At 33.1% G+C, this 25,214-nt stretch overlaps 3 protein-coding genes and 2 long non-coding RNA genes across 7 annotated transcripts in view; 3 read left to right on the top strand and 2 right to left on the bottom strand.

Annotated features, from left to right (window-relative positions):
* Window positions 1–761: 761 nt before the first annotated feature.
* LOC117693026 (uncharacterized) lies at window positions 762–1,991 on the top strand. Its single transcript, XR_010711516.1, has 3 exons — window positions 762–818; window positions 1,008–1,188; window positions 1,487–1,991. It is a non-coding gene; the product is annotated as an uncharacterized lncRNA (long non-coding RNA).
* A 1,493-nt stretch (window positions 1,992–3,484) lies between these two features.
* Window positions 3,485–9,085, bottom strand: LOC117693024 (uncharacterized). 2 transcript variants are annotated; one of them, XM_034482937.2, is made up of 5 exons: window positions 8,864–9,085; window positions 7,099–7,126; window positions 6,257–6,408; window positions 5,352–5,438; window positions 3,485–3,906 (listed from the first exon to the last, which is right to left on the bottom strand). In XM_034482937.2, the coding sequence occupies exons 1-5, from the start codon at window positions 8,913–8,915 to the stop codon at window positions 3,485–3,487; spliced, it is 741 nt and encodes a 246-aa protein (XP_034338828.1). In that variant the 5' UTR covers window positions 8,916–9,085. The 2 variants fall into 2 exon arrangements, with proteins under 2 accessions (XP_034338828.1, XP_065934729.1); XM_066078657.1 differs by having other exon boundaries at window positions 8,934–9,084.
* The window catches only part of LOC136273661 (uncharacterized), an 86,135-nt gene continuing 64,724 nt past the window's right edge, over window positions 3,804–25,214 (top strand). The window contains exons 1-3 of the long non-coding RNA XR_010711866.1: window positions 3,804–3,883; window positions 11,935–11,990; window positions 12,607–12,754. This is a non-coding gene — a long non-coding RNA (uncharacterized lncRNA). The remainder of the gene's footprint in view (window positions 3,884–11,934; window positions 11,991–12,606; window positions 12,755–25,214) is intronic.
* LOC105349120 (uncharacterized) lies at window positions 11,051–23,249 on the bottom strand. Its single transcript, XM_011458802.4, has 5 exons — window positions 23,073–23,249; window positions 21,949–21,982; window positions 20,662–20,849; window positions 13,105–13,182; window positions 11,051–12,777 (listed from the first exon to the last, which is right to left on the bottom strand). Exons 1-5 carry the CDS (start codon window positions 23,122–23,124, stop codon window positions 12,500–12,502), a joined length of 630 nt encoding a protein of 209 aa, XP_011457104.2. The 5' UTR covers window positions 23,125–23,249; the 3' UTR covers window positions 11,051–12,499.
* LOC117691881 (uncharacterized) lies at window positions 15,684–19,091 on the top strand. 2 transcript variants are annotated; one of them, XR_010711862.1, is made up of 2 exons: window positions 15,684–18,461; window positions 18,945–19,091. XR_010711862.1 is itself a non-coding variant. In XM_034478784.2 (2 exons), the coding sequence occupies exon 1, from the start codon at window positions 15,926–15,928 to the stop codon at window positions 17,279–17,281; it is 1,356 nt and encodes a 451-aa protein (XP_034334675.2). In that variant the 5' UTR covers window positions 15,684–15,925; the 3' UTR covers window positions 17,282–17,286; window positions 18,945–19,091. The 2 variants fall into 2 exon arrangements, 1 of the variants encoding a protein (XP_034334675.2); XM_034478784.2 differs by having other exon boundaries at window positions 15,684–17,286.

Here is a 25,214-nt window from a genome sequence, read left to right as displayed (position 1 = left end):
TTCAGGAAATTGACATAATTTATTACATTTTATTTTAGGTGCAATTTTGTTTATTTATTAGATGAAACATCTCCGATAATATTGATCGTATTATGATTATATAAGTATGGTTTGACTGATAACTTGTTTGTGAACCAAGTATTCCAAAAGTTAAATTCGTGTTTTATTGTTTTTGCAAAAAAAAATATCAAAAATGAAGAAATATTGACATATTTTTTAACTTATATACAAATTATAAAATGCAGTTTTTCTCTTTAGAATACCGGTAGAAGATGTTTTGCACCCATAAAGCAAAGAAATTGTAGTAAACCAGTTACATGCTTTTTCTTCGTCTAATAACTCGTTGTCTGCTTTCGTTAAAAAAAGTAGTTAAAGTTTTGTATATTTAATAACAAAGGCCCTAACACAAGAGTGTTTTGAAAAATACACTTATTCAATTTTTTATTTTACTTCTGCCGATATTATATTTTGTTTAGTTGATATTATACATTATTGCATGTATCATGTTATGAGGGAGATAAAAAGATTTATTTACCCCCCAAAATGATTTCCTGAAAATTTTCTTAGAACAATCCCACAACTAAATGAAACATTTTTTCATTTCAAGGACTTATGTTTCATTACTTGATAAATTGTTTGGTCGATAAATTTTCAAGATATTGTTTTATCAAATATAGTATCAAATTGCAATTTAATGTCCAAGCTGGTTCATAATGTAACTTTAAAAAGTGAGTATAGTATAAATACATGAACATATGAAAGTAGTTTTACATACTGTACAAATTTCTCACCTCTTCGATAAAAAAACACCCTTGCTCGTAAGTACTGAATTCATTATATTAAGAATGTGTCAATATTAGTTTTAGGGTTTTAGAAAAAAACTTTTAATCATATATTTGTTAAGCAACTGTGTCGTATGTAGACAATTTTTTTTTATTTTGATATAAATATTTGATTTTTGCGATGTTTTCCGTTGTATGAACTAATTTATTTCTTATCATCTTCAGTTAAGTTTCAGAATGTATATCACATTTGTCGCATTTTTACTGACAATGCATTGGGGATTAGGCGAAAAATTGTCTCCAAAACCAGGCCTGAAATTATTCAGAGAGGATTATAAAAGCGTTGCAGAAACATGTCTCGCTGTTGGATTTGTGAGGAATAACTGTAGAAATGAGACAAAGACAAGTATGTACACTATATAAATTACCTACTTTCATCGGTAAATCTTTTGATTTTGCATTCTTTTTCTTAAATTTGGTAATTTCAAAATTAAACACATATTTTTGTACATCGCTCCCGCATTCGGTTTCTCACACTTGTACAGGTATACCAATATATTTATAAAAAAGAGTCGTTTAAAGATTCACATCGAAAGCAATGTGAATTATTACTCTGACAACTACAATCTAGTATATTTTCTAATATGGTACATGAACAGGAATTTGTTATTAACTTTTCTTTCAACATACTACGTTTATTTTAGGTAATAGAATAGTTGCTTTTGACGTTCGGCTTAAGAGTCAAAAAAGAAATCTCGCCACCAAAACAAAGGTTATATTTGAGACAGTTGATCTGAACGAAGGTCTGGGATATGACGCTTCTTCCGGAATTTTCAAGGCCCCCAGCGGCGGGTGGTACGTGTTCGACTGGACAATTATGGCATATGAGGATCAATATGCCCACACGTCACTCTTTGTTAATGACCAGGAAAAGTCATGGAATCACTGTTATGGTGGGACTCCAAAAGCTTGGCTTCATTGCACCAAAATGACGATAGTGAGACTAAAACAAGGAGATAAGGCTTGGATTGGAGTTTTCTCGGGAACAGCTAATATTTTTGAGACGTATACGTCTTTCTCTGGATATAAAATGTAATCAAGGCACTTATTCAAGAGTGTTTAAAAGATATTAGCTAGGAATCAGGAAAATTCTAATTGAGTATTGTTTTAAAAGACGAACTGTAACTGTTTGGTTGAACTATTTGAATAAACATCAGATATTTTTTTTGGTAATATTTTTCAATATAAAAAGGATACACTGTATTTTAGACGTTTCAGATGTTGCATCAATGTTAGTTTGTTGATGATATAAATTCTTACAAACAAATCACTACATATATCATAAGGATACGCAAATAAAAACATTAGGGATGATTAGGGATACCTCCGTACGTACTTAGACAGATTTATGCTGAAAGTAACGAAGTACATTTTCTCTTATAAAAATAAAGCAAGATGAAAGAAAGTCCAACCAATTCATCCCTGGATTGTTAATTTAATGAGACAATCCCAAGTTCAGGTTCGAATGATGTCATAGTAAAATGGCTTATCAAAGAAGAAAAGATTTAATTCTGGTGCAACAGTAATTTCAATCGCTTTGTTTTTTTTTTGAGGGACTGCTTTCCAAAAGAGTTAAGTATTAAATTTCCGTTTAGTTGTAATGTATTCGAAAAGTTATGATTGATTGATTAGTACAAATGTATTTCATTTTCCGGTTTTGTTTTATCGGTATGTAATGTAATTTTCAAACGGCTTACTTTGGTTGCACAGTAACACAGTGTTTGGGCTGCATGTGCAACATTATCATATTCTCTGTTATAGTATTCTCTAAAAGCAACTCTTACACTAAACTAAAGCTCGCCTCTCGGGATTAATCAGCAGTATCATTGGTTGTAAATATTTGTCTCTTTTCCCATTTGTTTGGGTTGATTTTGTACAGTCATTTGTTTTGCTTGACAGCACAGACACTCTTGTGTCGGATTATTAATGGCATCATCTTCGTTAGCAAAGTATGTTCTGTCATTTCCGCCCTCCCCCTTTTTTGTTGGGGGGGGGGGGGGTGAACCGAAAATATCCTTTGCATACAAAGATTGAATGACACATATGCATACGTCTAGTTAATTGTTTAAGATAAGTATTTAATCATGTTCAAATCTTGCAAACGTGTATTAAAGGCAATAACGTTGAACCTGTTTTAATTGTCTGCTGTGACAAATATTTACATACGTACATTAGACAGATTTATGCTGATGAAATAGTTTATTTCAAAATATTGTCTGATTAAGACATTTAAAAAAGTGAAAGTTGTAATAGCTTGTAGTTTCATTTATTTTTAAAAACATAATTGAGAATAAAAAAGCATTCTTTTAAAAACAAATAAAATTCTATATTAAGAAAAATAATGATGATCCAATGCCGTTTTATGAATTTTACATATAAACAGGTTCAAAACAACAGTCTTGCTATCACTGATATTATTTTTAAGATGACTATTCTTAAAATTGTTTGTAAAAGTATTGAAAACAATTTAAATCTTTTCGCTAATTTAACGATACAATGAAAAATCGCAATCATACGACAACTTTAATCTTTTTCTCAAATACATATTACACACAAGAAAATGAACATAATAAATGTTATGCAATTATTTAAAAAGGCTTCGTATGCACCGGAAACTATGACAATGTGAAAGCTGTCTTTCCTTATACACATGATGTTATTTGGGTTTTCTCCCTGTTATTGGCGTCATTAAACGTGGTCGGTCTATTAGCATCTAATTTTAGCCGAGAGAGCCTCATCTGTTCCCAAGGCCCACTTTGTATATCTGATATCATCGGGGTTTCCTCCGTAATACTAGTATTTGCGTCATATAATGTCGTCGATCTGTTAGTGTCAAATTTCAGCCGAGAGAGTCCAATTTGTTCATGAGGTCCACTCCGTATATCTGATATCATTGGGTTTTCGTCCGTTGTGTTTGCTTCATATGACGTCATCTGACGAGAAGTATATAATATCAGTTGAGGGGATCCCATCTGTTCTCGAGGTTCAATTTGTACATCTGCAGTGGACTGTTCGCCGTGTTGCTGGCCATATGCATGGAGGTTACAGATATTCTTAGCCTGTTCTATAGATTGATATTATAAAAATGTTTTTAAAAGAGACATAGATAATTAACCTAATATTGATTTTTTTATATACGATTTCCACATCAATTGTAGCTTCTTGAACCTTTCAGCCTGGAAAATCTCAAAAAGTTGCGATTGCTTCCACATGTGTAATCAATTAAATTCATAGGGGCCCATTTTCATGGATTGTGGGAAGTTTGCTTATTCGTCGGGATGTAATTTTGTGGACATCGGTTTCAGTAAGATAACTTACCCTTTGAAAATATGATTCATCGAAGTATAAATTCGTAAGGGGGTGCGGGCTTCCTACGAATACCACGAAAAGTAAGCCACCACAAATTCCAATGATTCCACAGTATTTTATATATTATATGACAAGACAAACATTTGTTGGAAAGTAAAATTTTATGAATTCGATTAAAATTGGCCAAACACTTATTACTTTGCTCTTCTGCTTCATAGTCACGCAGCGCAGGAAAATAAGGATATTACAGCATGACATTTATTATGAACAAGCGGCCTCTCAGTGGAACCCGATGTCTTCAAGAACTCACATAATTTGTATATTGTAATACAAATGGAATATTTAAATATATATTTTTATTTATTTAATAGATTTTTGACGGCTGAGATGAAAACAAAAATGTTGTAAAAGAAATGAACATGAAAAGGCATGAAAAGAAAATCAAAAATGAAATAATGAAAACAGAATAAATGGAAATCAAACATAATAATTTTGTGAAGCACTGAATTTTTGAAAAAATTTTTTATTTAAAGGGAGGAGTTGTCATGAATGCTCAACACATGTGCTAAAAACACGATATTGATAAATATGTTACCATTTGAACGAGTTAAGATATCGTAATAACGATATGATAATTTCGTAATCTTGTAATGATTAGTTAATATATCGTCTAATAAATCACAGAATCTGTTATCGTAATTACAAGATTTTTTCTCACGTTATAAAGAGATATCTTTATTACAAGATAATATTTCCCCCTAATATTACACTACAATTTCAACTGTTACCCTCCCAAACAGGCACTATTTATATAATGTTTCATGCAATTAATAGTTTATCACACCTAACGACAGACGATAATTTAAAATAAATAGGTTTCTATTTGTTTATCAAATGTAGTAAAGCAAATAACGTAGTTTATGTTTACCGGTTTCTTTCTATGACAGTGTTCTTATATGAAAAGGATTTAAAACTATTTTTAATAGAATTAATGAATTAATTACATCGTATGTTTATCCTCGAAATTTTTCTTAAGCCTGGAATGAAAATTCGAGGGGAAGGGATAGGGTGAAAAATATGACGATGACAGAAAAATATTAAGTTTTATTGCCCTGACACGTGATTGTATAGCCTAAGAACCAATCAGATGCCGCATTATATAGAATAATAATATTGAGGTATAATAAAAAAGATAAATACCTGCTAATAAAATTAACTTTAGCATATGAAGGTCCAACTGTTCAGTGGAGGTTGGATTATTCCTGTTGATTTCATATTCTTTAGAATCTAAAAAAAGATTTGAAATAAAAAAAAAATAAACAAGTATTTTCAAATGTTTGTTAATTACTTGAACCCATGTTAACTTTGACATTTCAGGGCGTTACTTCACTACAACCACAAAATAAGAAAAAGAATTTGGGTTAATAAAACAATTAAAACAATAGAAATGCCGATTTGTTGATATAAGGTACAATTCTAATAACCTTATAAATTCAACTCTTTCATAACATTCACAAAAATATTCTTCAGTCGAGTGACATTTTTAAAATTGAAAAAAAAATCAATTGTCAAAAGTAAAGCCATTGAAAATAACGATAATCAAAGGCAATATCTTCTGTCCTAAATTCGATTCACAAGGAACAAATGTAAGACATCTATCACATATAAATGATATATTACAAATAATATTTCAAACTAAAGTTTTCCTTCAACTCCCGCTTGTAATGAACAGAACCAAGTTATCAATTGAATTCTTAAGTTTAGAGAGTAAATTATTACTGTATCAGTAACATCAAAATATAATTTAAGAAGAAAACATTATTGAAATCAATTTTTCGAAAGAGTTTTTGAATATTTTGAACGTCCTATGTTCATGTCTTCTTCCTCGGATGTCTTTACTGATTTTGTGTACTCGACAATTCTGGGAGTTAGTTAGGATTACAATTTTTTTTTTCTATAATAATATCTTTACCTCATTTTTTTTTCAAGAGAAAACATCGAATTAAATAGGATTACAACAGAACATCAGGGATATGTGAAAATATCATACACATATGCACAAATTATTGATTTTTAAAGATAGATTACATTTACACCATACTTACACGCATCATCGTCTTCTTCTTCTTGGTCTTTGCCACAGCAATAACGGGAGATCAAACAGACCATGAAACCCATTAGCATTATAACTATACCAATAATAGAAAGGTAAGTAATAAAGTTTGATCCCCCTCCTCCTACTCCTACGCTTCCGCCTCTATAATTGAAAAACCCAATAAAGCATGTTCAATACATGTATATAATACTAAATATATCATTTATATTTTAACACATACGACGTATTTTGGTTCCTTTTGCTATAAAAACAGGTCATTTTAACGTTTTATAAGAAAATCTTTCATTTATACCCTATATATATTTTACAAACATCGAAATCTACAATGTTAAAATAGGTATTTAAGTTTAAGTAAGAATACAATATTGATAAACAAATATCATGGTAAGGAATTATTCTAAATGCCAAATAAAAAGTTTAATTGTTGAGAACATTAACATTAAGGATTCTTTTTCTCACACTATTTGTCGCAATCTTTTTGATAATGCTGACATCGTTCTTTGGTTGGTGTCTTGTTTTATACTTTGACGTGACATGGTCTGGATTAATTTCTTATCGATCAAGACTTTAGCTACATTGAGAACACGAACTTGCACGGACTGACATTAGGCTGCCAAGTAGATGTGGTAACCATATTATACTATACATATTTGGAAGAATTGGCTGTTCTTTCTGTTTAACGCGCTGATTGAAAATAGTGAAAATAGTGATACTGTACGTAAACATGTATGTTTTCATTTTAATAATAATTGAAATTGAGAAAGAAACCGCATAAAATACCAAGCAATGCACTTTGTTGTTAAATTAAAATGTTGTGAAAACTTAACTCACCGAACTTTTATTCTTCGGGCCTCTATACCTGTGATTAAACAATTCATGTTGATCACAAATCTACATGTTTGAATTTTTTAGACTTAATCAGTTTTATTTGATCCAATTTTAGGTATGATATTAATAAATCATGTTAATGACCCTATTTATTCAATGAATAAGTTCCTCAAACTTGTATACATGGAAGAACAATTTATAATAATTAAACAGTAATTTAAAAATTTCAGTATTAAGCACAAACAAAATCCTACTATAGATGCTTGTAAAGACTGAATGCCTTGTAAAGAAGAAGATGGTTGTAAAGAAGTATATGTTTTGAACATAGCTCAGATACTAGAGATGGTAAACTCTTCTGATCGTATATGATCCAAAGTCTGTCTGACTTTTACGTCCAGACTTACTTAGTAAACTTAAACCAACCATTTTATGAATTTAATTTGTACAAATGATATGTCGATATGTCAATATGAGACGATAAAAAAACCCAGTATACTTTCTCGGAAACACTTCATGTAAAATATCAATGATACCGACTACATAATATTTTAAATTGTTAAAATCATGATCTTTGCATAAAAATTTGGTCTTAGGTGGGGTCCAATGATTAACATAGCAATGGTTCTTTAAAAACTACTATTAATTAATAGTGGACGTTATTGGTGTTCGGACATACGGTAGAAACTCTGTGCCATGGACCAATAATGAACCCACTGAAGGATGCCATTTTAAAACTATTTTTCTGTTAGTATGAAATGTGCATGGCTATGTTTTTTTTAAAGCTGCATGATCTGATGTTTTGGCTATTACAATATCAAATAACTCTCCATACAAACCAACTATTTTATTAGAAAGTTATATACTTTCGCTTATTTACACTAGCAAAATCGGTCTTCTTTCAAAGTTAAAAATATCCAAAGTAAATTCAAGCAATCTTGTAATTAACTTGTCAATTCCATTTTTGGTTGAACTAGGATAGTCGTACCAATGAGGGATTTCAGGAGATTGAAGAGCAAGGAAAATTTTTAAAGATTTTTTTACATCAGAAGGAACTTTACACCCAAAGCTGCTGCTGTGCGATTTCCGGATGTTGTACATATCAAATTCCGTAAAACCATCACTCAGGCCTATAGCATTAAAGGTTTTCAGAGTTGCACATATACATGTATATGAATAAATAGGGTGAAATCCTCACTAGAACTATAGTGGTTCTGTGTGTGATTCATATACACGTGTTTTTATAGCTACAAAAAATCTAAACAACTTAATAAATCAAGACTTCCTTTAAAAATACATGTATAACAATAATAGATATGCGACATTTAAAAGAATTTAAAGCAAACAAATTTAGACTTTTGAAAATTAAAAAAAGAGTAAAAGAGATCCATTTGAAATAATTATTTTGAAGTCTTTATTAAATGGGGCACATTTGCTTTTTTTTTTTTAATGAATTATGAACTTCCTACAGACAAAAAATGATTAAATAAAGTGTATATTTTCGTAAGATCTATAAATAGACATGACTCCCAGTCATATGAGGTATGTACATGTATATTAAAATTCTATCTTCTACCTTTATAGTGGTACAATTTCCATAAATTTGAGACAATAAGGACACTTTTGACGAAAGAACATAAATTTATAAAGCATGTACAAGTATTTATATACGTTTAACTTTGATTTTGTTAGTTCCAACTTATAAAATCATATAATTTATTTGCAGGATATGAACTACTAACATTTGAAGTTAACTATCGACAAAACTTACCCTGAAAATATGCTGCAAGAACCACGAAAAACACTGAATACATAGCTGCCATGGCTTTTTTTTCATTTACCTTGACCAGACAATAACGCTTTTATTCCAATACGCTTGGTAGCATCTAAAGATTGTATAATCCCATGGCGCATTGCAAGTCACATGAACTGAAGGTTTTTTTTTTAAAATTACACATGTAGTTCTTAGAGATGTGACCTACTTATCAAATGACCCTGCATTCCGTGATCCAATGAAGTTTTAAACGGCAGATGAAACCGCATTGCAGTCAAGTCAGTTTGTGCATTAATTAATAAACTCGCTATAATGTGCATGTTGAAAATGCTGCTTGATACTTTTGAACAATATCGTGTCGTAATATCGATAAAATATAACTTTGAAACTGAAATGCTAGCAATATATTATTAGAAACTTTCGAGGACTACACACTCCTAGAACTTATCTAATTTTCAACCCCCGTTCTGTACACAAACAATACACACGTATTGCACAGTATCAATTTTTGTTATTTTTTGTTAATATAAGTAAATGATATGACAAAGCCAGATCCATTTGATAGACTTAAATCGACCTGGGTATATAGCGACTGTTACCTCCCCCCCCCCCAACCCCCCCCCCCCCCCAAATTTAACACTATGAAACGTATGTAAATATACAAAAGCACTGATACTAGGTATATGTGACCTAAAAATTACTTGTACAACCTGTTATGTTAAAATTGTCCATTACTTTTTACTTTTTTGAGGGGGGGGGGGGTGCAGGTGCAGGAACGAATAATATTATATCATTAATCATCTCTTATTCACATTTTTTGTTCTAAAATAAACGTTTGAAACTCATTCAATTTTTTTTTTTGAATTTCATGTAATTACACCATTCCACAATTATTTGTGTTAGTATCTATAAACAATGTTTTGAAAGTGACTATTAATTATGCTTGTTCCTGCATATTGCATATTGAGGCAATATGGACGGGGTGTTTTCTTCGTTTTCTTCTATGGAATGACCCAATTGAGATTTTCTCTATTTTGAGACTGTATGGAAATAATACTCGTTAATGATAGTATGTCCATGACACTTTTTTTCAGCTTTGATTCGAAACGGAAAAAACTGGAAACCCGGAAGTAGACCACAATTCAATGACATTTAAATTTTGGTGTCAAAAGAACCCTGTCAAAGTCTAGAGTATTCAAATTTAGGGAAAAAGCTTTTTATATGCAAATCGTTATCTGACATAAATCTTGCTCCCTTTTAATTAAAGTAATATTAAGGTCGTATACTGCATGTTTTACAGTCAAGTTGTAAAACGTGACTCGGAGTACCCCAAATTGACTGTGAAAATGGGAATGACTGAAACAGACCGGAGACTGAAGAACGAGGGACGGACTTTTAAATGTTTAATCTTATTACGATAATTTTATGAAACCCTTTTAAGGTTTGTCCATTAGTAGACGTCACAATATCGATATACCATTCATGATTATTGATAGCAAATATGGCTTTTACGAGTGGCTTCTAATACTGAACATCCTTAACTTTTATAAATTGACATCACTGACCTCCCTTGAGAAAACGTACCTTGGAGAAATTGTAACAAGAATTGAAATAGATATTTTGAAAAAAATACTAATGCAATAAATTACCCTATCTAATAAACATTTGTATCATTTTTGCTTGTATCAGTGTCCAGTATCATTAAATGATTCCCTCATACAGGAACGCATCGTTTTTGAAAGTTCTGGGGGACTCACTCATCTTGAAAATCTTGACGAGAAATTAAAAAAGACAGAAAAAAAGATTCGCATGAAATCATGAAAATCCTAATCCGTTGGATGGGGTGCAGGAATATGGGTTAAAAATGTGTTAGTGGGGGGGGGGGGGGGGGGGGGAGGGTACCTCCTTGATAATGCAGTGTTTTATTTGAAAATTTAAAAATAGGTTTGCTGCAAGAAAAAGGAGGAGGGGGCATCCCCCGGCCCCAATGATGGTACGTGCCTGCAATATGTGATTACACACGAACAAGCGTCAGCTGAGCAGTTAAACTTAAATCAATCGATACAATTTAACTAAAATCGTTACAAAATATACAATATTTTTGATTGCATTGTAAATGGAGTATTAAATTTTATATAATAATAAGAATAACGTGATGGTTTTGTGTATATTTTATTTTGTGTATTCATTTATTTATCCAAGTATGTGATGTGTATCTGTATATTATCTATTATGTCTATATGTATCCATATATATTAGGCGTGCCCGGGTCTATATTACCCAGCCGTGGTTCAGTATTATTATATGATAGGTGCATTTGTTTAATCAGCAACAGTCGACAAAATATTAATTAATTATCGATTAGACGCACGTACATGTATAACGGGGATTGGGGCCTAGAGTATCCTATTCTTGGATTTTATTTGATGTAATTTCATATCTCTTACGTTTGTTTTGCATGGTTGTTATTTACACAGAATATAGCATCTAATTCTTTAAACACCGAGATTTTTGTAATTCTTTTATCCTTCTGAACTCGGGTTATGTTCGGGACTAACTCCTAGCCAGTCCCATTACAGTAAGAAAACCAGCACTTGTTTTTGTTTGTTTATTTGTTATGGATCCGCACATAAAAAACTTTTCCTATAAGTCAAGGGTACGTTTTCTCTAACTTACGTTTTCTCCGGGGCACGATTTGAACTGATATCTCTTTGCAAGCCATTATGTCCACTAAAGATTCCATTGAAATATAGATACATGTATATACATTTTTTCGTGACATTACATCTGTTTTTTGCCATTATATCAATTTGTGTACCTTATGACACATTGGTGTACAAGTATATATTAGATAAACATATCATATATTAGAATACATTTACAAACAACTAAACTGTATATATTAACACTATAACATAAACATGATGAACACAACATTTCCTCTAATCAACGACAAAGGTTGTATTATAAAAGTCACATGAGCGATAATTCAAAATTTAATATAAATTATGAACTTAAACATTTGTTCATTGTTAACAAATTCCATAATTTTATGCTTTCCTTTATAGAACGTAGAGACCTATAGCTAAAAGCGCAAGTATTCGTTTGAGCTTGCCTGAAAGAGGTAAGCATTGTTAATACTGAGAGCAGACAATGGTTAGGCTGTTATGCAAGTGAACATTCACTCCATAGTGAAATTGATGATTAATGTGGCTTAACAGATTATTGGGAATAAAATCTGTCTGGTTATGACATTTATAAGGATTAGTTTAAACTGCTTTGCAATGAGACAAAAGAAAAAAAAAACCAATTGTCATGAAAACCTATTCAAAAAATTGTAATTAAAAGATATTAAACGTACTGGCTCAAAGCAGCTAATTTGATCTGTCTAAGAATTGTGTTTTTAAATAAAATATTACAAATTTTTGAAATCGTATTTGTATTAATATTGAGAACACAGCTTCTGGTTGATATAACAAAGAATTGCAATTTTACAATACAGTATCTCTCTCAAATACATATGTATATATAACACACTACAAAAACTGAACATGATAAATAATATGCCATTGTTGTAAAAAGATTCTCGAGCAAAGGAAGCTTTCGGAATGTAAAACATCTGGTTTATTTTGCTTATACATAAGATGTCATTGGGGTTTTCTCTGTGACATTTGCGTCATATGACGTCATCGGACTAGTTGTGACGAATTCTAATTGAGGGTATTCCTTCAGTATCCAAGGCCCACTTTGTACATCTGGTGTCATTGGGGATTCCTCCGTGATGTTGAACGTCCTCGGGTCTGAGTTAAGATGAGAGAATCCCATCTGTTCCCATGGACCACTTTGCTCATCTGCAGTAGACTGTTCGATGTTTTGCTGGGCACGAAGGTAGGTGACAAGTTTAGCCTGTTCTGTAAAATGTTTTAATATTAAACGATTTCAAAACAAAAGTGTATTAATACAAAATTGATGTTTTCAAAAATTATTTGTGCATTGTAAGTATGTATTATTGTCAAAAAATCTCTAAGGATTTTCACAAAAATTACCACAAATGACAATATCATTTTTACTATTAACCGTACGGTTTTTGTAATAATAGAAATACTATAAGTACATTTTGTCATCTTTTATTTGATATAAATGAAACTTTTCATTGTCCTTTTTGGACTTTCATCATCATCATCATCATCATCATCATCATCATCATCGTTACATCTTTACAAAAGATAAATAAATACCTGCTAATAAAATTAATTCCAACATGTGTTGGTCCAACTGTTCATCAGAGCTTTGTTTATTGCTGGGGTTTTTCAATCCTTAAGAAAGTAAAAAAAAGTCTATTTAAGATGCATGTAATTTTTGCCTATGTTCTTGTTGACATTCTATATCGTTCCCTAAACACAGTAATCAATTTAAGACTAGATGTCATTAGACAGCAATACTCGGACTAAGTGTTTACCCCTTAATAACAATCGATTGTATCAGTTTTTGTCAAAAAGAAGGCAACGTGCAACTTCTGGTACTTTTTAAAAATTATAATTTTTATAAACTTCAAATTTAAGGATGAGATCGCGTACCATAATACACATGAGCAGCCCTTTATGCACAATTTGGGGTTAAAATGTTTGCATGTGAAATTTCAATTTATCGATTATCTTAACATTTCAATTCAGTTGCCGATGCTAGATTTGCTTTTGTGTGCCAATGTCATCGTGTGCCGCATTTAAAAAAAGGGTAGGAATGGGGAGTCCAATTCATTTATATAGTAAATTTTAAAAAAATAAACCTTGGACTCCAACCCCATCACCCCATCCATGCAACTACAATTATTACTGCACTTTGCCACTCACCATAGCAAAAACAGAAACGCTCTTAATCTGCGCATGTGCCGCTACTACCTGAAGATTACATCAGAATATTTTGATATAAACAAAATTTTCTAATTTAGTTGCAATGAAGATGATTGTAACCAGGGCAAAATAATTGACACACTGCGCAGTGCTTTTCACTGTAGGAGATTTAATTATTAAAGTTGATGTGGGACACATGTCGATTGTAATGTGAATAAAAGTACTTTATAATCAAAACACTTTCACCATGTTAGAATTTTCAAATTTTACAATATTTGGTCCAAAAAGATAAGTTCTTGACATTTTAACAGGCCCAACAGGATTCGAACTCTCTACTTGCAATTATTTACCCAGGAAACCCCATGCCACTAAATCTGGCTCACGTAAATGTTGACACACAAAAGGAAATCTAGCGCCGAAACCGTCGGGGGTGGGTATAATTTAATTTTGTTTGTTATAATTATATAGACCATACTACATGTATCTACGAGGGTTGTTCGGAAATCATTGAGACATTTTCTCTTATTCTTTTAGTTAAAAAGATAAACTCTTGAAATTTCACCAAAACGGAAATCAGGATAGAGATTATCAATGTGAAAAGTTTCTTGTCCATGGCATGAATAGATCATTCCTGGTAAGCTAACCAACATGCCTTCGTCCAGTGACCCGGCGCAACTGCAAACTTTACGCAACGTCATTTTAACGCTTCTTATTGTTCTTGTGTTTTAAACACCTTACAAACGAACGGAAATAAGAATTATTCTTTATTGCTCATCTTTTGTTTTCATTTCAAGATGTCATCATTTATATTTTCTATAATTCTTGTGGTTTTGTTTGTTTGGTTTTTTTTTTTGGGGGGGGGGGGGTGGTGGGTAAAAATCGAGTTATTTTTACCCGAAAGTCTAATTACTGTGAATGTCTCATGCAGTCATTTTTTTTTTTATATATTTTAGAACTGTTGACAACAGTTAGTATGTCAAAAATACTTGATAATTAATCCCTTTGGCCTAATTCTAGTTTAACAATTAGTGAAAAAAATATGATGAACTGAGGCTCTATGCCTTCTTTTGTCATCGAATAGTTTTTTAAGCAATTGCGTGGCCCTAAAAGGTCCTTTTCTGATATTTTCACCAGTTTGACGGTTTTCAATGCGCCGCCTTGACGTCAAAATTCAATGTAAAGTCGTTGTCAGATTTCTATTGTTTGGTAAATATATGTGTACCATATCCGTATTTCAACTCGAACATCAGTGAAACTTAAATCAAAAGTTAGTCGCAAAGAATAGCAAAATGAACATGTTTAATTTGATTTCTTTTATCATTAACTGTAATTCTACGGACACTTATAAAGTAGATGCTTAAGTTGTTAAATCTCCGACCACCGACTTGATTATCTACCGTCGTAAACAAAATATTAAATATTCTTTTAATATTACTTTGTTTTATTATTTGTTGTCGTTTCTTTAGTGTCTATGCCAATTTTCACCAAAATTCGTCAATTAGAAAAGAAAATATTCGAGTTGTCTCAATAGTTTCCGAACAACCCTCGTATGATATGATATGTTAGATTATTGATTTTAAAATTTACATGCAGTTTTACACCAAATTGTACATAATGGGCCGTTTATGTGTGTTATGAGATGAGATCTCATCCTTTATGAAAATTGTAATTTTTAAAAAGTACCAGAAGTTGCATGCTTCTTCTTCTTCTTCTTCTTCTTTTTTTTTTTTTTTTACTAAAACTGGTACAAGAGAGTGTGTCATTTAGTGACAATTCATGCGGTTATTGCCGTCTAATGACTACATCGTGTCAATTGTTTTTTGCTGTAGCTACATATCCTATTCATGTCTGTTCTTTAACGAGTTTGTGTTTTTGGCGATTCCTGCAATTAATTATGACTAGTAGTATGCATATTTTGGTTTTTCAAATATAATATCAATTCTTAATAGCAAAGGATAAACATTCTCCATCAGTATGCGTCAGCATCGAGATCACGTGAGATTGCAAAGCTATTCCCAGAATTCAATGCGAAGTTTGACCCAGATTTGATCAGTCGTGGAATTTTATGCTCTGTAATTTAAATTTGTTTTGTGACCGTTTTTTAGTACATTTAGCGTTTCTCGTTGGATAGTGAATTGGTGCAGAACATTTGCGGTAAATTTGAAAGGAGTTTTTAGATGTAAACTGTTTTATCGTGCGTTTTTACGATATGGATATGGACATGATGGACGAGGAGCGTCCCTCAGGCTCCGACGCCATTTTGGGGGATTTTCTAACCCAAGTCATTGAACAGTCGGAAACGCATCATGATCAAGATGCGCATACAAGTGCAAAGCATTCTCGTAAGCGAGATGCGCTTGAACATAATTCGTCACCAAATGCCCATAAGTGGGTGGACGATGATTCTTCGAGACCAAGATCTAAAGAAGAAGATTACGTAACTACACAAGATAAAATGTGCAGCGAACAAGATACTGTGCATAACACCGAATTTGTTACCGAATCGATGTTCAAAAGATTCATGGTAGATCAAAATTCGGCTATGATGGCCATGAAGAAATCTTTGGATGCAATAAATAATTTGATTTATGTGCAAGCAGAATCGGCTGATGATAGTGATTCTGAATCGGTTGGAAAACATAGTACAACTAAAAGAAAGGCCGACAACGTTTCTAATAACGCGGCAAAAAAGGCCAAGATAAGCTGCGAGTCGACCGCGCATGGAAAATTACCCGCTGTCAGTCAAAAGGAGGCGGGGCCTTCAGACTTGGGCGGACATGACGTAGAGGTAAACAAAAATGGCGGCACGGATAAACATGACGAAGATTTCTTCGCTGTTTCCAACTACATTGTTGAGGAAAAAACTTCCGATGCCGTGACAACAAAATTAGCAGACTTAGTAAATAAGCTGTTAGTCAACAAATTAGAAGATTCGAAGAAAAATGACTTGTTTGATAAACATTTACGGCCAGAAAACTGCAAGTTGGAATTTCCTCGAGTGAATGATTTCGTTTGGAACTATTGTATGAACGAAACTACGAGGTCGACGGACGTAAAGGTTCATAAGATCCAGAAAACCCTATTGAAAGGACTTGGTCCCGTAATCAAGGTGGTGGATAGCTTGCTGAAACCTAACAATGAATTTGACAAAAACAAAGCAGCCAAAGATCTGCTCGATGGTGTGGCTTTGTTGGCCTCTAGTAACACTGAACTTTCTTTGCACAGAAAAGCATGTATAAAAAATAACATGAAACCAGAATACAAAAAACTGTGCACTAGTCAGACTGAAATAACGGCATATTTGTTTGGTGATGACGTGGTGGAAAAAATGAAAAACATCACGGAACACAACAAAATGGCTAACAAGGTAGCTTATGATGACAAAACTTCCAAAACTAGAATGAAGTTCAATCCTCGTCTGAAGTTCAGAGAAAGATCCAAACCTAATTTTTTAGGGAGAGGACCCCAGCATTACCAGCTGGGGCATTACAACCGGAACTACCACCACAGCAATCACGAAACAAAGAAGAACTACAACAAGAAACCCGTGTCCCACCAAAAGTAGAGAAGGTAGGTGACATTCAACATGCCGGACGGATTAGTCAATTTCTATCAGTGTGGAAAACTATCACACATGACAGATACATCCTTAATGCTGTTAAAGGATATTCATTAGAATTTACTTCAGTACCTGTTCAATATTCAGTGAGAGAAACTAAACTCAACTCTGCAGAGGCTGTGGCTCTAGACAGAGAGTTATTAAAGTTAATGGCGAAAGGGGTAGTGGAGAAAGCTTCACACTCTGATGATGAATATATATCATCTGTGTTTTTACGTCCTAAAAAGGATGGCAGCTATCGTGTTATCTTGAATTTAAAACAACTGAATGAAAACATTGAGTATGCTCATTTTAAAATGGAAACACTGTGTACAGCTTTAAGATTGATTCAACCGGGATGTTATATGGGTTCTGTGGATCTAAGTGATGCATATTATACTGTGAATGTAGCCTATCCTGACAGAAAATATTTAAGATTCATTTGGAAAGGAACTCTTTATCAGTACACATGTTTACCAAATGGTCTGTCAAGTGCACCCAGACTATTCACTAAGCTCCTAAAACCAGTATATGCTTCACTTAGATCTAAAGGACATGTGTCTGTTGCATACATTGATGATTCCTATTTACAAGGAGAAACTTATGAACAGTGTTTAAAAAACATACAAGACACAATAGATCTATTTGAACAATTGGGATTTAAGATCAATAAAGAAAAATCAGTGGTGGTACCTACACACGAAATTGTATTTTTAGGATTTGTTTTGAATTCTAAATCAATGACAATCAGTCTTACTCCGGAAAAGATAAAGAAATTCAAAAATCTTTATCACCATTTTTGTTCAAATAAATCACACTCAATTAGACAAGTGGCAGAACTAGTGGGAGTCCTTATTTCATCTTCAGTAGCAATTCCTTTAGGATTGTTACATACCAAACTACTTGAAAAAGAAAAAGCTATAGCTCTTAAATGTAACAAGGGAAACTTTGATTCAAAAATGACACTGTCAGCAGAGGCGCTTCAAGACTTAAAATGGTGGTCAATACAAATAAATAGTGGCATCAAGGCTCCAATTCGACAGAAAAGTATCCAAGCGACACTAACCACTGATGCATCAGGAATAGGTTGGGGGGCAGAATACAATGGTGTCTCTACAGGGGGACATTGGTCCATTGAAGAAAAACAGTACTTGCCCAACATTAACTATTTGGAATTACATGCAGTTTTTCTTGGACTACAAAGTTTTCATGCTGAGTTGTGTAATAAACATGTAAAAATTTATTGTGACAATTCCACAACAGTGGCATATATTAACAATATGGGTGGTACAAAATCAACAGCATGTAATTATAAAGCTAGAGAAATATGGACTTTTGTGCAAAGAAATAATATGTGGTTAACAGCTGTACATTTACCAGGTGTTGATAATGTAGTGGCAGACAGGGAGAGTAGAATGATTCGAGATGAAACAGAATGGATGTTGAATGAAAAACTTTTTAAAACTATAACTAGTGTATATTTTAAACCACATATTGATTTATTTGCATCTCGACTTAACAAACAGTTAGAATGTTTTGTAAGTTGGAAAAATGAACCTGGAGCATCTTTTGTTGATGCATTCACTATTTCTTGGACTAATTTGTCTTTTTATGCTTTTCCTCCGTTTAGCATTATCGACCGAGTATGTCAAAAAATCCTGATGGACAAAGCAGAAGGCCTCTTGGTTACACCTCTATGGGACACACAGAACTGGTACCCAATCATCTTGAGAATGTGTGTGAAACCTCCACTTGCTCTGAAGCCATCCAAAACAATGCTGCAGTTGAAAAACAGTCCTACACAAGTGCACCCTCTGGCCCGAAAACTTCATTTGATGGTGTGCCATGTTTCAGGGAAAATTTCAAGAAACTTGATTTATCGGAAAGATCAATTTCAGTTCTTATGAAATCATGGAGAGGCTCCACATGTAAACAATACAATGTGTACATTAAGAAGTGGTTTCAATATTCAAGTCAAGTTCAGTGTAACAGTTGTGTACCTACTATTTCTAATGTGTTAGATTTTTTAGCATCACTTATGACAGAGGGTTGTGGTTATAGTGCTATAAACACAGCCAGATCAGCACTGTCAGGTTTCATTATTGTAGATAATCTCCCTGTAGGCCAACATCCTTTAGTGAAAAGATTCTTGAGAGGTGTATTCAATATTAAACCTTGTTTGCCTAGATATGGTACTACTTGGGATGTAAATATAGTGTTAGAATACCTTAGTTTGTTAGAAAATGAGAGTTTGTCCTTACCAGATATGACCTCTAAGTTGACTATGTTATTAGCTTTAGTTTCAGGACAACGTTGTCAGTCCTTAGCTTGTTTAGATATAAGAGATATGTATATAGAGGATGATTGTATAGTATTTAGGTTTAATGTGTTACTCAAGCAAACAAGACCATCTTTTCAAGTTGCGCCTTTAGTGTTAAGAAAGTTTTCAGATAGTCCACCTCTGTGTGTATATTCACTGTTGAAACTGTACTTAAAAACAACAGCAGATATTAGAGGAGATACAACTAAGTTATTGTTGATGATTAGAAAACCACATAATGCTGTAACTAGTCAAACGGTAGCTCGCTGGATCAAAAAAGTGATGACAGACGCTGGCATAGACACGAACATTTTTAGTGCACATAGCACACGCTCCGCTGCCACTAGTGCTGCAAAGTCTGTGGGAATGTCGCTCACCGGTATCATGAATGCTGCAGGATGGTCTAACTCAGGAACATTTCATAAGTTTTACCACAGAACTGTAAATAGTGATAATTTTGGACTGTCAGTTTTATCCAAATATTCCACAAGTGACAATTCAACCCAATAGGTTGAAAATGTTTGTTTTAATAAATTTGGTAAATTAAAAAATTTGTTAATGCTTTCAGTAGAAATTAGGACATTATTGCTAAGTCCATTTCTCATATTTAGTGCTGTGACCACACTTTAAATCTCTCACGTGATCTCGATGCTGACGCATACTGATGGAGAATTTAAAAATTAAACGATACTTACAAAGTAGAAGTTTGATTGTAATTCTCCGAAGTATGCGTCAGTATTAGAGATCAGGTGCCACACCGCACCCACCCTGTATTGAGAGTCTCTGTTTGTGGCCTCAGCACCTTTTAAGATTGAATTCTGGGAATAGCTTTGCAATCTCACCTGATCTCTAATACTGACGCATACTTCGGAGAATTACAATCAAACTTCTACTTTGTAAGTATCGTTTAATTTTTAAATCAAATTCAATTATTAGGATTACAACAGAACATTGTTGATATATGAAACAAATAATAGCTTATCATAAACGTATACATGAAATATACAATATTTATGGGTTTACATACCTGCATCGACTTCTGCCTGTTGGTTTGCGCAACAACAACAACAAAGGCGAAACAGATAGCGTTTAATCCGCCGAATTGTGGGCAAGAAATAAAGGACACAAGCAAAGAAACACACTCCAATTATCGCTGAACCAAAGATACCAAGGTAAACAAGAAAGTCATTTCCTCCCCCTCCTCCCCTTCCTCCTCTGAAGAAAATAAAACCGATAGTGTTATCAGCTCAAGGTTCTTGTTCGCATGAAAATGATTCATAAATGTATATAATATTGAAACAAAATTCATCTAGCTTTTAATATAATGCTGTTTTATTTAAGCATTGAATGGTTATTCTTAAATATGCTCGTTCTTAGAACACGCAAGGCCACAGAGACAAAACTTGATTACCGCACGCTAGCGCGGTATGATACTTAGTCTAGTCTATGGTGTTATGGAACCAACAATTTCAAAATTAGAATTCAATGTCTATAATCATTTTGATGTTTATTTGGCTCGGAAGATTTTAGGAAACGTTTAAAACTAACAAATATTGGATTTTTTGCATTGATGACGTCATTTATGTTTTTGAGATATTGACATTTCAAACGATGTTTAGATTTTCTACTAAATAAATGAAGATATTGAGTTCAAATTTTCAGGGATTGTAGACCGAAGATTTTTATTGTTCTGTCATTAAAAACACAAAAGCTTGTAAAGCTTAAAAATTAAGGTTAAAAAAGCGTCCTGATTTTTAATAGTTTTTTAAAATATCTCTTTTCTCAAAAGTATGTTGTTAAGACATGTAAAACAAAAAGAAACAACTTTAAAAAATTAAGAGCTAGAGTTTATCCACGGCATCTGACCGCTTTTATACCTCTGTCTTAAATGATATGTATTTGTGATGCGTATGCACTGTAATGCACTTTTATCTAATTGTATGTGAAGATATGAACTTTTACATGAAATAAATTCAAAAATTAAGTTTTCATTTGATATCAAGAAAATGGGTTGGCCTTTCAAATTAGGGGCCGTGAGGGCTCTTAAGGCATTGGCTTTTTATAATAACTTTTAATTGTGAAATATTTTGTAATTCTTTATAGAAGAAATTTTGTTAAACGTTATTTTCCAATACATTACAATTATTTACTTCTTTATTAGTATAATTTAGGGATTTTAATGGACCAGAAGTCCGAAATTTTGATCTTTTGATTATATTTTCCTTCTTCCTGTATTTATACCCACTTAAAATGATAAGATAGCATTTTCAATTTATTTAATTCTTTTAAATGTGTCAATGTGTACCTAACTCACCGGAATCTTACTCTTGCTCTGCGGGCCTCTATACCTGTAATTAAACAGTTTTGTTGATTACATATCTATATGTTTAAAGTTTGAAAATAAGACAGTTTTATTTTGTTCCTTTTTATAGGTATAATGTAGAGTTAAACCATAATTATGACAGCTAAGTCAATTTCACTCTTAAAGTGGTTCACATGGAAGAACAATTAGAAATTGATTAAAATTTGATTTGAAGAGCACTGATCCTACAGCATTCAGAGTATTTTGTCCGACATCCGCCTGTTTCTTTGTACTTCCGTCTGTAAACTAATATCATCTCGACGTTTTGTCCTAGACTCAACAAAAACATTTTCGGTATTGTGTGAACGAATAAAGGGTCATAACCCTTTTCAAAAGCGGATAATGAATAGAAACTTAGCAAACCTTTTTCGGAGGCACTGAATGGATTTGAAATGTCGTTTTTTTTTCAAGTCAAACTTTATGATGAATATATTTCTATCGTAGCTAAAATCTGAAACCATCCAATAAGTTTGAAAAAGAAAAAAAATATTTTTAAAGGTTTGATAGTTTTGGAGATAAGCGACATTTAAAGACAAAATATTGAATGGATTCAATGGCGCCTCTTCCTGTTCATTATTTCAATACTGTTTGTACATTTGTGTTTATTTTACAGACTTCAATCTTGTTCGGGCATTGAATGTAAAAGGAAGGAACAAATTTAGACTTTTTTAAATTAAAAAGAGTAAATGGTTAGAAGATTCATCAGTTATTTTATAGTCTTTATTTAAGGGGCTCTGTTAGCTTTTCTCCATGAAAATATCTATAGATAGACAATAATGATAAAACATATGTGTCAAGGAATATCTATAGATGAGCATTACCCCCGCTCTAACATTGATTAAAATGTACATAAAATTCAGTCATGTACTTGTAGTGTTTTCTTAAAATTTAAGATAAGGACAGTATTAATTAAAACAGGAAAAAAACCCTTTTGAAAATGTAAAAAAGCATGCAAAAGTATCAAAGTTACCGTAACTTTAATTTTGTTATTATCCTTTTAATGTAATACAGAATTTTATTTACAGAATATTAATAAGAACTATCAACTTTGGAGATGAACTTTTTATAAAACTAACCTTGAAAATATGCAGCAAGCGCCATGAAAATCAGTAAACATTTAACCGCCATGTCTTTTTATGATCCTATCTTGATCAAAGAATAAGTTTTTATTTATTAAAACCCCGTTTACCCATTAAAAGTTCTAAAATCCCATGATGCCTTGCAACTAACTCATCCGATTGGTTTGTAGCCACACAACTAATCTAGAATACAAATTTATGAAAAGAAGTAGGAAAACCCAACTGCCCGATATTTTAACTTTTTAAAAAACTAGAATGTAAAGTGGGTTATGCATAAATATTTTCTATTCCGACTTAACCTATTCATGTATTCGTTTAGAAACAGGAAATAGTCTTCCGTTGATGAGAGAGAGAGAGAGAGAGAGAGAGAGAGAGAGAGAGAGAGAGAGAGAGAGAGAGGGGGGGGCTAGGGAGGGGGGCTTAGCCCCCCCCCCCCCCCACTTTTTTGCCAAGTAAGACCTAACCATTAGGCACATAGCATAAAAGAAGGTTGAGCCCCCCCCCCCCCCCCCCCACTTTTTCTCGCAGCAAGCATAATTGATCTGAAATTTACCTTGAAAAGATTGAAATATTTAGAAGTTGGAATTATAGGTATACTATTCCCCCCCCCCCCCCCCCCCTACACGGATAAGGAATTTCATGATTTGGGGGGGGGGGGATTTTGGTAGGAAAGATTTTTTTTGGAACTATGGTTATCACCTCCCCTCCCCCCCCCCCCCCCCCCAACGGATTAGGATTTTCATGATTTTGGGAGTTTGGGGAATTAGGTTTTGTCAAGATATCTGAGGATTAGTTTAGCCCCCCCCCCCCCACTTTCAATTTGCTTCCGACTGATTTATTTATATCGCTTTACGTTTTAACCAATATACAGGAGCTTAAAGAAGTCAAAATAATTGATATTTCCTCCCCCTTGAGAGTGTATGGAAATTATACAAGCTTATGGCTTAAAGGTCACAGGCGGTAACAAGACGGCCGCTAATTCAAGACGAACTGTGGTCGCCTTATGTTGTTTGTTATGTCATTAAACAAGGCACCTAATCTACATTGTCTCATGCCATCTAGCTGAAATTGGGTAACGACATACGCTGAGAGTTAACCTGTGATTGACTGGTGTCCAATCCGGGGGTGGGGGATGGGGGTCAATGTTTCTCTAGCTGAAATTGGGTAACGACATACGCTGGGAGTTAACCTGCGATGGACTGGTGTCCTATCCGGGGGTGGGGGGTGGGGGTCAATGTTTGTCATCCGCTTAGCACCACGGAAACCAGGGAAAAGCATCGGCCTTATATTCGCCTCTATGGCTCGGAGAAAGATTTGTTTATATTAGAACTAGTATTTCTATCGCGCTTTCTTCTCAAAACTGTGATTAGGAATTGGGAAAAAATAACCGCAAACCAGGAAATAACCCACAGAATAATGAACTTTTATTTTTGGTGTCACAAAAGCCCTGGCATAGTGTTATTTTAAAAAGCTTTGTGAGAAGTAAGTTGCTATCTGACAGAACTCTTTCTCTGTTCAAACCAAACAACTAATTAAGAATTTGTAAACTGTTTTGCAGTGAATTTGTGAAAAGGGATTTGGATTTCCCCACATTGATTGTAAAATGGGCATCAGCCAACTGACTGGAGAATGCAGTACAAGGGACGGCCTTTTAAAACTTAAATCTTACTTGACTTTGACCCGTGCGTTCACGGGTTGACATTGCATATGATATCGGACATTTACGAAATAGATACATCAACACACCTTTTTTTTTTTACATTTAGTTAACCAATCTTTAAGCCTACAATAATGCTATTAATTTCACTACACTTTGCTTAGTTAGAATAATCTGTGTCTTGGGACAGACCTTCACCACAGTTAAAATGACTCCCATCAGAGACACAAATAACATAACATAATAAAAATTATTTATGTCTCTGCTCCCATATACCCGTAATGAAGCAAAAAATTGCAGAATCGCTCCAAAACAATTTTTGAGAAAATTAATGAAGCTGCATTGAAAATAACAGTTAAATTATTCATAACAAACCATTTTGAGACTGTAAATAACTTTCATCAAAAAATTTATTCATATTTATAAAGATTTGTACACTTTTTCACCAACTTTTTTACTGGCTTCGAACACGCATTTATGAA

This window comes from Magallana gigas, chromosome 3 (genome assembly GCF_963853765.1).
Source record: "Magallana gigas chromosome 3, xbMagGiga1.1, whole genome shotgun sequence".
Taxonomy (NCBI): Eukaryota; Metazoa; Mollusca; class Bivalvia; order Ostreida; family Ostreidae; genus Magallana; species Magallana gigas.
Note: the sequence above shows the minus strand (reverse complement) of the source record. Positions and strands in the feature narration are given on the sequence as shown.

What these genes read in the sequence shown, in the direction of transcription:
- LOC105349120 (XM_011458802.4), bottom strand. Translation starts at nt 23,124, where the DNA reads ATGGCGGTTAAATGTTTACTGATTTTCATGGCGCTTGCTGCATATTTT. An exon ending in AGAGCAAGAGTAAGATTCCG is followed by an intron (nt 20,850 to 21,948) that starts GTGAGTTAGGTA and finishes TATTTTCTTCAG; the next exon opens with AGGAGGAAGGGGAGGAGGGG. An exon ending in GGAATTAATTTTATTAGCAG is followed by an intron (nt 12,778 to 13,104) that starts GTATTTATTTAT and finishes AACATTTTACAG; the next exon opens with AACAGGCTAAACTTGTCACC.
- LOC117691881 (XM_034478784.2), top strand. Translation starts at nt 15,926, where the DNA reads ATGGATATGGACATGATGGACGAGGAGCGTCCCTCAGGCTCCGACGCC.
- LOC117693024 (XM_066078657.1), bottom strand. Translation starts at nt 9,006, where the DNA reads ATGCGCCATGGGATTATACAATCTTTAGATGCTACCAAGCGTATTGGA. An exon ending in AGCGTTATTGTCTGGTCAAG is followed by an intron (nt 7,127 to 8,933) that starts GTAAATGAAAAA and finishes GTTTAATCACAG; the next exon opens with GTATAGAGGCCCGAAGAATA. An exon ending in AAAGTTAATTTTATTAGCAG is followed by an intron (nt 3,907 to 5,351) that starts GTATTTATCTTT and finishes ATCAATCTATAG; the next exon opens with AACAGGCTAAGAATATCTGT.